The 12,923-nt window shown below is 32.7% G+C and overlaps 1 protein-coding gene across 1 annotated transcript in view; it reads left to right on the top strand.

The window, feature by feature from the left end:
- LOC145255694 (PDZ domain-containing protein GIPC3-like) overlaps window positions 1-12,923 on the top strand; it is a 205,656-nt gene that overhangs the window by 123,825 nt on the left and 68,908 nt on the right. Inside the window, exon 2 of the mRNA XM_080114272.1 lies at window positions 9,690-10,059. Coding sequence (XP_079970398.1) covers window positions 9,690-10,059 — 370 coding nt within the window. The remainder of the gene's footprint in view (window positions 1-9,689; window positions 10,060-12,923) is intronic.

Here is a 12,923-nt window from a genome sequence, read left to right as displayed (position 1 = left end):
AGAGGGATGCAACGTTTCATCGATTGGACAGAGGCTGAAGCTTAGATGCCAGTTCAGGGCCTATCAGATTTGCGACTCTCTTTTGGAGCGAGAGACTAGTAGCCGATGCACCAGCCCAAATATGACAGCAATACTCCATACATGGGCGAATGGTTGCCTTACAGAGATACAGGATACTTTCGGGTGTTAGTAGTTTTCTAGCACGGTAGAGAGAGCCCACCTTCCTTGCAGCGGCTCTGGCAATGCCCTCGATGTAATTGTTCCACTTATGAATAACAAACTTTGATTATAAAATTATTATAGGTATAGAAAAATAATTTTATGCAATTGTGTAAAATATTGTAGGTTGACTAGATTCAAATGATTTTTCTCTTTTGAGCGTTATTTGAAGAAATTCGAAATATGTTATTTTGTGAGTTTGCCATTTGTTCGTTCCTGGGTTCAATACCTTGATTTTTTTTTTTTTTTTTTTCTCTTCTGGTTCTTGGTATTGATTCCCATGCAAATCTCAGTTACCACTAGCCATGGTGTATGTCGACCTGTTAGGAATGTGAAATCAAGTTCTGAAGTAATTCTCTTCATCCATCTGGAAAAAAGAAAACTAATATCAAGATTTTGGATGTAACAGATGTTCTGTTTATTGGGGTTTCAAAATCGGTTAAAGAATAAAGGGAGGAGAACGAAAGAAAAACTATTTATTTCCATGTTACATGCCTCTGCGCTGGTATCTCTTAATTTACAAACCCTTGCTTTCTCTGTATGATCCCCCTTTTCTATCTGGTTGTATTTACTAACTTCCATTCCCACTTTTATAATGCCCATGACCCTTTTTTAACCTCTCAAAATTAGTTAATCTATTACATATGGAGTAGATCTAAACTCGAAAAGATATTTTTTATAAAAGTATTCTCATTTATAAAACTCACTATCTCCATTTTTTTTTTTTTTTCTTCAAACTGTATCTCCTCCGAGAGAAGATCGCAGAGTGACACAAGGCGGCTCAAATGATTGAATTTTATTGTAGACCGTTTTTTATGGGTCTTAATCCTGTTAAACTAGTTGCTAAGGGGTTAAAATTGAAAGAAATGAGAACTTGGCAAGCGTAAGTAGACTTAAACTGCTTTTCTATTTATGTGCAAATACATATACATTTGTACGTTAATCTTAGTTTATTATTAGCTGTTTATCTAACTGACGATGGCTGATTCAGTAACGTCTCGGGCTAGATAGCTATAAATTTTGGTTTCGGTTTTGATTCTAACTGATGGCATCTAAGTCTTAACTTTTGAAATCCCGACTATGTATTAAGTACAATATAATAGGAAATAATCGTAGAGAATTGACTTTATAATGATAAATACGAAATCTGCATAAATTAAAATAGATGTAAGCGTATTTTACAACCGGGCAACGCCTGGTTCGTTCTGCTAGTGGCTAATATGTTATTTCAGGTTGCTATAATTTTTTATAGTATAAATGTACTGAACCGCAGTTTCTTTAGATGTCACTGAACTTACTAATTTGTTAGTCGCATGTGTAGGTTGACCTATTAAAGTGAAAATAATAAAACATTAAAACAAATGAATGTTTTTGTTTTTCGTTTGTTTGTTTTTATCAGAATGTTATATAACAAGAAAAGAAAAAAATGTAGTACAGCTTTATAAGAAATGTTTTATCATTCACTAGCTGTTTTTTTTTTTTTTTTTTTTTTTTTTTGTACGTTTTCAAAGTATGAACTTTTAGAGTTTAAGGTGAGTAAATGAGGAAGAGGAGAATTAGTGTCGGAAGCGTACTAGGCAGATTGGATATGGCTTGTTTAGATTCTGGCTTTTTATTTTATTTTTTATTTTATTTTTATTTATTTATTTATCTATTTTATCTTTTTTATTTTATTTATTTATTTATTTATTTATTTTGGTTCGTTATAAACAAAGTGTATCTATTTCTTGGATGTCTTATGATTTTTTACTCTTTCAAATTTGTATAGAATATGCAAGATGATATATTTACTAGTATTTGGACGATTAATCAAAATCGAGAATTGGAAGAAAAAAAAAAAACTTTTTGGAGTATCGATATCAAAATCAGAAAAATTGTCAATTTCTGATACCAAAAACCATTCTTTTAATTGGTTTTATTTTGTTTATAACTTAATTTTCCATTGCTGGTACTAATGATAAATATTTATAGATATTAATCTATCATTAAAACTATAGTCTATAAATCACCGCCCACAAGTGTAGTTTTACGTTTCCGAAAATGTGCACATATTACATGGATTTTTACCATAATCTGACCCCCTCCCCCCCCCCAAAAAAAACGACTCGATAGCTAAATATTTAGTGATTTTTAAAAAGAATAGGAATTGGTAACTAAGAACAGAATCAGTAATTGTATTAGAATCGTCCCATTACTAATAGCTACTCATCCTTAGAATATAAAACAATGATAAAATATATTTGTATGTATTCTATAGTGGAAAATATAGAATTCTTGTAAAATATACTTTTTGCAATTAAAAAAAAAATGTTTCAAGAAAAATAAATTTATTGGGAACTTTCTAGTCCATTTACCAATTGACTTGGTGAGTGGGAAGAAGACGGGCAAGATTTCTTTGACTGCTAGACGAAATTAGAAAAATAAACATAGATATGCAATAACTTTTTTAATAGGGAAGTTTCTCATATTAATGCTCTAGCGACATTCATTTTTTCCTTTTCGAGTCACGCTGTCAATGATAGTGGGTGTAAAGGTCAGTATAGAGAGTAAGCAGAAATAGTATAATTTCGGTTGGGAAGTTGGTGTGAAGTAGGTAAGAGGACGTGGAGTAGAAAAACACAATTGTATTGTAAATAAAAATATTTAAAAAAAAGAATAAACATGCAAGATTTCATCAAGTTTTCTCAATTATATTCAACGTTTCTAATTTTATTTTTAAATTATTTCTTTTAAGATAATTTATATATCTCCTATTTATTTATGGAAGAGATTAACATTAAATTATAAAATTATCATTTGACTAAGAAGCATTTTTTCTTTAAAGTATTAAACTAATTTCAAATATTAAATACTATACAAGTTAGATTTAGTATATGTAATTATTTAGATTCTAAAACAGTTTCACCGTTTAAGACTCACTAACAAAACTGAAAAGTTCAATAGTTAGTTCAAGAGTTGTGAACATTTTGAGTCTCATATTTTTCCTGCACACACTTTGTTATAAAATTATTTGACAATTTGAAGATTGACTCGTTCTATAGTTATGAACACTGAGTTTTATTTGAATTTTCTCTGCAGACATTTTACTAATGCCTACATTTTTACTTTCTAATCTATATTAACCCTTTTTGTTTGAGTCTGACCTAGACTACGAACAGGAATTAATGATTAACATTGTCAAATAAGATTGACATTACTTGTTACACAAGTTTTCTTGAGATTTTTTTAAGTTTGCCTCTTAAGTTAAGAATGTTTGCTATGTCGTGTTTTTCTCTCTTCGGTCATTTTAAGTATAAAATCTGCATTAAAAATTGGACAAAATTTTTACATTGGTAATAAAGTGCTTTAGAAAAATTAACTTGTTAAAATCATGACTGAGTCAGTTTTTCATTTTGTATTTATAGTAGGTTTTTGCATGTGGACATCAATTGCTGAATCCTTGTAGGAACTAGTTTATAAAGAAAATGTAATAAGGTGCTGAGTAAAATGTATTGAGCAGATTGAGTTTTACCGGGCTATATTTTAAAACTGACCATGTTAGAATCAAACACAGCTGTCTAAACATTAGTTTTTGTGTGTGTGTGTGTGTGTGTGTGTGTGTGTGTGTGTGTGTGTGTGTGTGTGTGTGTGTGTGTGTGTGTGAAAATAGGTTTTTTGTTTTTTCTTACTCTGACATGACTATTAAAAGCCAACTTTTTCTATTTAAAAATTATTAAAACGAACTTCATATACTCAGTCATAGATATGCAAGTGACTACATGAAGGTTAACTAATTCACATATTCCTTTAAAAAATGAGTTAATTAATTACTTAGTCATTTTTTATGATTGGTTTCATTTCCTTATTACGCTGAATTCTATTTGTGCATAGTGTCTACTTGTGCGCTATTGCATAGAATTTAAGATGAAAACGTTATATAGTGACTTTGTTGGTGTGTGCTAAAACTCTTTACTAAACTCCTCTCTGAATATGCATCAACTACAGAGTTGAAATTTGATATATAGGGTATTTGGACCTGTAGCGCACTTTGAATGTAGTTTTTAGCCAGCAAAAATTGCTAAGGGGTCAAAATTGAAAACAAAACGGTTGACCTTGCCAGAGTAAGTCAAATAAAACATTACGCCTGTTGTTTCCTTTGCTCCAAATTAAACATTCATGGCCCAAAGTAGCTTAATTTTTAACCTTTCATATCCATCTGTCTGAAGCTCAGATGGTAACGATTCTGGAGAGATAAATAACGAATACTGGATTGCTAAACGTTCTGATTTTGATTTTAGCAGATGGTACCTAAGTCTTTTTTTTAGTTTATAATTTTTGAAATCTTTACTATATATTGGATGATAATCAATAGAGAATTGGCTCTATAATAAATCTGCATGAATTAAAATATAATATTTATGCATATTTTACGACCAGGCAACGCTGGGAAGCCTGTGTGTGTGTGTGTGTGTGTGTGTGTGTGTGTGTGTGTGTGTGTGTGTACAAGAATGAAATGTGGAATTCTCTTAACCACATATATATATATGGTTAAGAGAATTCCACGTTTCATTCTTATAGGGAATTGTTAGGCTAAAATGCTGAAAAATCGGTACATAAAATATATCTCTCTATAACATTTTATGTGTATACATGAAATGATATATGTAACCATGTGGTGCTTTTTGTTGGGGTTTTCTTTATAGAATAATGCCGTAAAGCATAAACATTTCATATCCGTATTTTTACGTTTTTAGCAACACACTTATTAAAGAATATTTTTCAGACTACAAGGTTGCCATTTTGTTTTTGTTTTCTTGTATATACACACTAGGGTCGGAGTAAACAAAGGAAAAACTGTAAAGCAAGAAATAGTTGGAATTGCATATATACACACATTTATTCTCATATAGACAGTTTGTCAGAGATAAACGTAAGGATATATACAAAACATGATGGAAAAAGTGAAAACCATAGATGTAGTTATTGAAGGAAAGTCTACATTAATGTTCCAACACAATCGATAAAGATGCATTGTCAGGGTCAACAAAGAGCGATATGCACGAGTAATTTACAAGTAAATATTAATGTTCTGGGAGACAATATGGCTGCTAACAGGAAAGGCTACACAGAGATCATATCTTGGTCTGAATTAGTAAAAGATGACAGCTTGTCAGACTACATCTGATGCCTTGGGCATCCAAGCCAGAGAGATAAGTAATCCAGTTTATATGTAATCCATCACCTAGTGTGGAATTAGATACTTTTGATTTTGTAAATGCATTCTCTCATTGTGAGCAATGGATCAAGGGAGATAATTTGAACATTTTCACAGGGATTTTACTCTTGAATATTCTACCGTTTGGGGGCTTAAAGCTCTATTGTTATATCCATACTTATAACAGTTTTCAGTCATTATATTTGTCTATTATATTTTAGAGGATTTATATGCATTGTATTTTATTGTGCTGGAACTTGCATGACTGCCTGAATGCGAATAAACCTAAATCTGAATGCAGAGCTTGTTAACTGCCTCTATTATTATGATTACACAATTCAAATGCTATCGTTTCTTCATGCCACTTAATTTGAAATCCTTGTCAGCATAAATTTATATTCAAATCTTGTATTGACTATGCTAGATATCGTTTATAAAATGTTTGAGCAGTTCACATTAATCATGATGGTTTCAATTTTACTTCATTCATTTCATATGAATCCGATGATTTTAATGTTTCACTGATATCCTTCTAGTAAAGATTTTTATAGCAAGAAATTTGGTACTTATAGAAGAGATCACGAGAAGGTTTCATCCTCCTTAAGTGAAAATGTTTCTCTGGAACAAATTGGATTCGAACTTGGCACACCCAAGTTGTCAATCAGTGTCGTTAACTAATGACTCACTATTACACCCTAAAAAAAAAAAAATGAACTTTGTTATTTTCAAGATGAAACGATGTTATTTAAATGTTTCATCTTTGATATCAGCCTCTTATATATATTCTCCCAAAATTAGCCCAGCCTTGACAGTCGTTTTAAATTCTTTTTTCTATGCACATCTTATCTTCCTCTTAATAATATTATTTAAACTCCTTCCCTTTTCCTTACCCCCATTTGTGAATTATTCCAGATTTCTGCCTTTTGAATTACTTTAGACCATCTTCCAATTACGCGATTCCCTTGGATTTTACTTGTGGAAATGGAAACTTAACCAACTTTTTTGGATTTTACCATTATTGGATATTTTACTCTTCACCAGACTATCCATTCACGTGAAATCCCCTTTTTCTTCACCATATTCCCTCTTTCATTATTTGTTACCAAGTAAGATCTATGACTTGGTTGTAGTTTCATCAAATACTTTTGCAAGCAAAATCCGATCCCGCATTTTGCTACGTCTTATGAGAAGGAAAGTATTTCTTCAAAACTCTGTGGATTAAGGACTATCCACTTATTTTGTGCTTCCTTTTTAAAATTAAATATGTTTTTAACTCTTTTTCAAAGTGTTTTTTAACATGTTTTATTAACTACTTGTTCTTATATATATACTAGCGGGGGGTACCCGATGTTTGGAGTTGGGTGTTTTTAAAAAAAAATAAAAAAGACGTTGGCCAGGTGTTTGGAGGTTTAAAAGAAAAAAAAAAAGTTTTAGTCGGAAGGTAGGATTGAACCCCAAAGCCTTGACGCGAAGGTGAAAACAAAAAGGAAAAATTCAGGCACCTAACCATCTCACTTACGAGGGGAGAGGAATGATAAGCGTGTTAATTTAAGGCTTATAAAGTGAAATATACAGGTGCGAGGAAGTGGCGTGATATTTGACCTAGTTTTGCGGTGCAAGCCAGTTACTATTTCCCCTGCTTTTTTAAGACGTGGTGAGCTGGTACAAGTCAGGCAAATTAAATACACACGCGACCCCCCTGTTCTTAAGTCGTAGATATTACGATTTAGACGCAATATAAAAAGTTTTAAGGAGGAGCGAGAAGGCCAATGAAAAAGCCTTTTGCAGACATACACAAAAAGTGAACATATATACATACACACATTTTTGCCTTTATTTTTATATATATATATATAGACTAGCGGAGGTGTACCCAGCGTTGCCCGGGTGTTTGGAGTTGTGTGTGTTAAAAAACGTTGGTCGGGTGTTTGAGGTGTAAAAGAAAAAAGTTTTAGTTGGAAAGTAGGATTGAACCCTGAAGCCTTGACGCGAAGGTAGGAACGAAAGGAGGAAAAAAAAGCCACCCACCTAACCATCTCGGCCATGAAGGAGAGGAATGTATAACCATGTTCAATTAAGGTTTATAAACTGAAATATACAGGTGCGAGGAAGTGGCGTAATATTTTACCTAGTTTTGTGCTGCAAGCCAGCCACCCCATCATTCGCTTTTTGAAGACTCGGCGAGCTGGTAAAATTTGAGCAAATTAAATACAGGCGACCCCCGTTGTTAAGTCATAGATATTATCATTTAGACATGATATAAAAAGTTTTAGGGAGCGAGCTGACCGAGCAGGCCTCAGGAAAAAGCCTTTTGCAGACATACACAAAAAGCGAACATACATACACACACATTTTCGCTTATATATATATATATATATATATATATATATATAAAATGGGTTAAGAAATTCCAACGAAGAAAGATGTATATGTAAATACTCCCTTATTTAAATATATATATATATATATATAATCTCTAAGTGAAAGTATTTCTGCGGAATAAACTCGATTCGAACTTGGCAAACCCAGGTTGTCAGTCTGTGTTGTTAACCAGTGAATCACCATCACTTCCTTAAATTTTACTAACTAAATTAACTAAAAAAACAAACTGATTGTTAATATTTCCAAGATGAAGCAATATTATTTAAATGCTTCATCTTTGGTATCAGTTATTGTACTCACCAGACTTTTTTCTGTTTTTAGTTCGATATATGTAAAAGTTATGAAACAGAATTAAATAAGATTCATTTAAAAAAAAAATCGGGATTACCAACTACAACAAAAATCATCTTAAGAAGCGCAGATAATACAATGGCCGAAACATTGTGAATATGACAATGGAGATTAATTTGTTTGGGATAAAATGTTATTTTACATCACATCTCTGTATTTTATTAAGATCTCCAACATAAGTATTATTAGAACGAATAATAGTGGAAACTTGTACCAAGTACAACTACACATTTATAGTAAACATATAAAAAACCGTAAACATAACTTTATATAAAACATTTGACAGGATTAGTTGGCCAAACCGTGGTGAGATGACAACAACTATAGCGGGCAGTAATTGCTGTGGATGTAGTTGGAAGATTTGACATTTTATCTAATGAGCGAATTAATTAATCACAATGTGCTAATTAATAAATTTGATAATTATAACTGAAGAGATTTGTAACCTTGAATAAACAAAGGTAAATGCATACTGCAACAAGTGGTTTTTATTTTAATGTAAGAATTTTTTTTCATAGAATTTGTACTTAATCATGACCATGGTTAGAATCCTCTTTTAGAATTAATTTTTCTAGGAGCAATGATAGAAGTGTTAGATGCTAACTGCCTGAAAATCTTGCCTCCACTCAGAGACTCCAAGCGTTAATAAACTTTCGACCTGTTATAAGAATGGTCATGCCTTAAACCTAGATTACAATTTTTATTTGAAAATTCCTATTATTTTTAAGTTATAAATAAAATAAGTAAAATATTAGTGAATTAAAACCTTTGTGAGCAGGAAGTACTTGGTTAATTTATGATAAAAAAAATAATCAACAAAAACATTCTTTCACCAGACGTTTTCAAATGCGATAATTTAAAATTTTAAAATAAGTAAATCATAGTTATCTTTTAAATTTTGATTGGAAATTACAATAGATTGTTGCTGTCACCTCGAATGGAATATGTATTCAGATATTTTGGTATAGACAAATTATATATATATATTATTTTTTATTTATTTTTTTTTTTTTCCATATATTCCTTGCAGTTCAGGATTTCTTGGATTTTTTATCTATTTTTTAATATTTTTTCTTTGTCAATTCTGGGAGAGGGTTGATGTTAATGAAACAGCTTTATTTTCTACAGAAGGACGAGTCTGAGAACAATAGCTGCCTAAAAGAAAGAACATGCAAGGAAAGTAATTTACTTCTGGAGAGCATAAACAGATTGGAGAGTTCGCTTTTTATCGGCACATTCTCCACCATTTAGGGAAATTCAAGGCCGTATTGTCTTCGAAAGGTTACATGGAATCTTAGAAGCAGGTCTCTGCTTAAATTGAAATAAAAGAAACAAAAGTTCAAAGCTTACAGTTTTCAAGTAAATTCTAGCAGAATGTCGAAGATTCAGCATATCAGATGCTCAGATTCCATTTTCAGTCTATATTATTTTGACAGGTTGAGGCCCTTACTATTTATGGCAAGAACTAAAAAGTAATTGTGAGATTGAATACCATTTTATTTAAAATCATGTTAATATTTTTTGTTTTTCTTTTCTATTTCAGATTCTGTTCTGCACATTAAATTCCCATAAGGTAGACATGACGAAACTTCTTGGTGGTCAAATTGGACTCGAAGATTTTATTTTTGTTCACCTCAAAGGCCAACCAAAAGAAGTTGATGTCACAAAAACAGAAGACGCTTTAGGATTGACAATTACAGATAATGGAAACGGTTATGCCTTCATAAAGAGAATTAAGGAGAACAGCACAATGCACAATGTGCCACTAGTAAGTGTTGGCGATCACCTGGAAAAATTAGACGATAAGAGTTTGGTTGGTTGCCGGCATTTCGAAGTTGCAAAGATGCTTAAAGAAATTCCCAAAGGATCTACATTCACCCTCCGACTTATAGAACCTCTCAAGTCTGGATTTTGTAAGTTTTCCTTTTTTCTTATTCATTGTTTTGATAATAAATCAAATATGCCAAACTTCCATGGATAGGTTAAGGGTTAATAAGTGTAAGGTGGTCAGTGAGAAAATACAATGATGATCAGTAGTGGTGGAAATTAGGTAGAATTTGATTATTTAAGTGAATGGCTCAACAAAAACTTGTTTACATTCGACTTGAAAATGACCATGTTATAGTTAGCTGGAAAGCAGATCCGCAGTACAGTTCCACTGGCGAGTTGTTCTAGGAAAGAAACTTTGTTCATGGAATTTGTGTTTAGATTTAAGCACATATAGTGGGGGATATTGACAGCTAGACAAATGTTTGTTGTGAATGGTTTGCAGAGTGGAAGGGCATAGATTGAAGCTTAGTTGAACACTTGCCATGAAAATGATGAAGCAAAGATAGACTCGCATCTCTTTTGTGAGAAAGAGGTTTCAAGGAAAGCCATGTTTACTCTATAGTTTATAGGGAAGCCATGTTTACTCAATCTCCAAACGTACTTCTCCAGACCTAACATTACTAAAGTCTAGTGACAGGTCCTAAGTAGGGCAGCATGGAGATGGGTTATTACTTGGAAATATCAGGCACAGTATGGGGAGGGGGGGGGGTGACAGCTCCTTGCCAAAAAAAGAAAAAGTAAAGTTAAAATCATCTCACTTGAATGAAATACACATGCAACTGGAAATTGCTTGTGAATTTAATATTGTCTGGAAACTTTCTTTCTGAAGAAGCTGACTGAACTCTCCCAGGGAGCATGCTTGTTTTATCAGGAGTGACAAGTGCTTCCCTTCTTTTTTAATGTAAACTTAGTGCTGTAATTAAGCCGATTCCAAGAAATTACAATACTATTATATTCCATCTTCAATGGTTCTGTCTGGAATTAGGTACTTCCTTTGTTCTTCCCTTTTCATAGTTGCTACACTCCTATGAATTTCCCCATTTTCTTTGCTGTGGCTCAATGCTGTTAAACTGTACTGACATAACTGAATACATAAATGCTGACTATTTTCTCTTAAACGTGATCTTGCTCGACCAGTTTAAGCTTTTGGTATTTTTGTTTTAACTAAGTGGCTATAAATACCAAAAACCACTTGAGAATAAAGGTTGTTGAGATGGTTGGATTGTCAGTTAAATAATGAAGAATATTAGAAGAGGATTGAAACGGTGAATGGAATGAACAAAGTTTGACAAAGTTTTTTTTTTTTTTTTTTTTCGATTTTTTAAATTTAAATATTGAACCCTGTGTTATTTAAGCCATTTTTCACGTAACGTTCGTTTTCCTGTTTTTTTTTACTTCGCTTATTCTTAGCGACCCCCCCCCAAAAAAAAACACCCGGGTATCCACCGATTTTTTTAAATTTTAATATCGAAACAGGCTTATTTAAGCCATTTTTCACGTGTTCGTTTTTCTGTTTTCATCGTTCGTTTGCCTTACGTTAGATTTTTTTGTGTTTTTTTTTATGTTTTGATTACCCCCCCCCCCGCTTAATTAAAACGTTGTTTTCTTTTCTTACTTCGCTTATAACAATGCTTACATCGTCGTCGTCGTAACGCTCAACGACTTTCAAACATCTTTCACTAACTCATTCTGGCTGGCCGATTTTATTTTCAAACTTCGCCTCAGGGCTTCAGGTTCGATCCTACCCCCCCTCCCCGGTTTTTTTTTTATTTAACACCACACACACCTACAAACACCCGGGCAACGCCGGGTACCCCTGCTAGTCTTATATAGATAACAGTATGCTCTATAACAAACTCAAAGGTAAAACGAATGAATACATATCTAAGGAAATGGCTAAAACTTTAGAGGAAGACCTCCAGTCTGTAGTCGAATGGGTCCGAAACTGGATGGTAACGTTCAATGCCGGCAAAACCAACCTTATTTCCTTTAATAATTACTAGAAATCTTCTCAACCACTGATTGCCATGGCTAATGATACGCTGCCTGAACGTACTTTCCTCAAGCTCAGCATTCACAAACATGAATTGGAACAAATACATTGAGGTAATTACCAAGACTGTTGTGAGTAAAATGGGCTCTCTGTACCGTGCTAGAAGGTTACTCGCACATGAGTATCCTATATCTCTACAAATCTATGCATAGAATATTGTCATATTTGGGCTGGTGTATCTACCACTAGTCTCTTACTCCTAGATTGGGTTAAAGAGTCACCAACCTTTTCTCTTCCCTGCAACCTCTATCTCACAGAAGAGATGTTGCGAGTTTTTCTCTGCTTTATCGTTATTTTCGCGCTCACTTTGAAAAAAAATGGAGACTCACACACACACACACACACACACACACACACACACACACACACACACACACACACAGTGAGTTGTATATAAAGGTTCTTATTTGAAATTCCATAATTTTGTTACATACTTTTTGTTGGAAATTGAATAAAAACTTTTAATCCTTTGTTTTTGTTCTCTTTTTTTGCATTCTCATTCCAATGTTGTACTTAGATTTATTTTTACTCTTAATCTCTTTATTCTTTGCTTCCATGGATTCGCCACATTTGTCTATTTTTAAAGTTTTTCCTGATCAAAACCTCTTACGTTTTTTTTCTTGTTTTTCTTTTCTTTCTAAAACATTAAACTGCTTTATCTTTTCTCTTGCTTCTCTGTTTATTCTGTAATCCCACTCATATGTATTGTAAGCTTCTATAATTTTCTCTTCTCACTTTCTTTTCTTTTCTAAACCAGGCAAACCTTCCCATGAACCCCTTGATGAATATAACTGCAAATATCTTGTGACTATTTCCATTGTTTGTTATCTCCTACCACTCTCCTGAAATTATGTAAATAGGTCAAACTATTTGCTTAAAGATTTTGCTCAAAGC

This window comes from Euprymna scolopes, chromosome 3 (assembly GCF_053919585.1).
Source record: "Euprymna scolopes isolate OS-2025 chromosome 3, ASM5391958v1, whole genome shotgun sequence".
Classification (NCBI taxonomy): Eukaryota; Metazoa; Mollusca; class Cephalopoda; order Sepiida; family Sepiolidae; genus Euprymna; species Euprymna scolopes.
The sequence above is the reverse complement of the archived record's forward strand: the minus strand, read 5'-3'. Positions and strand labels throughout refer to the sequence as shown.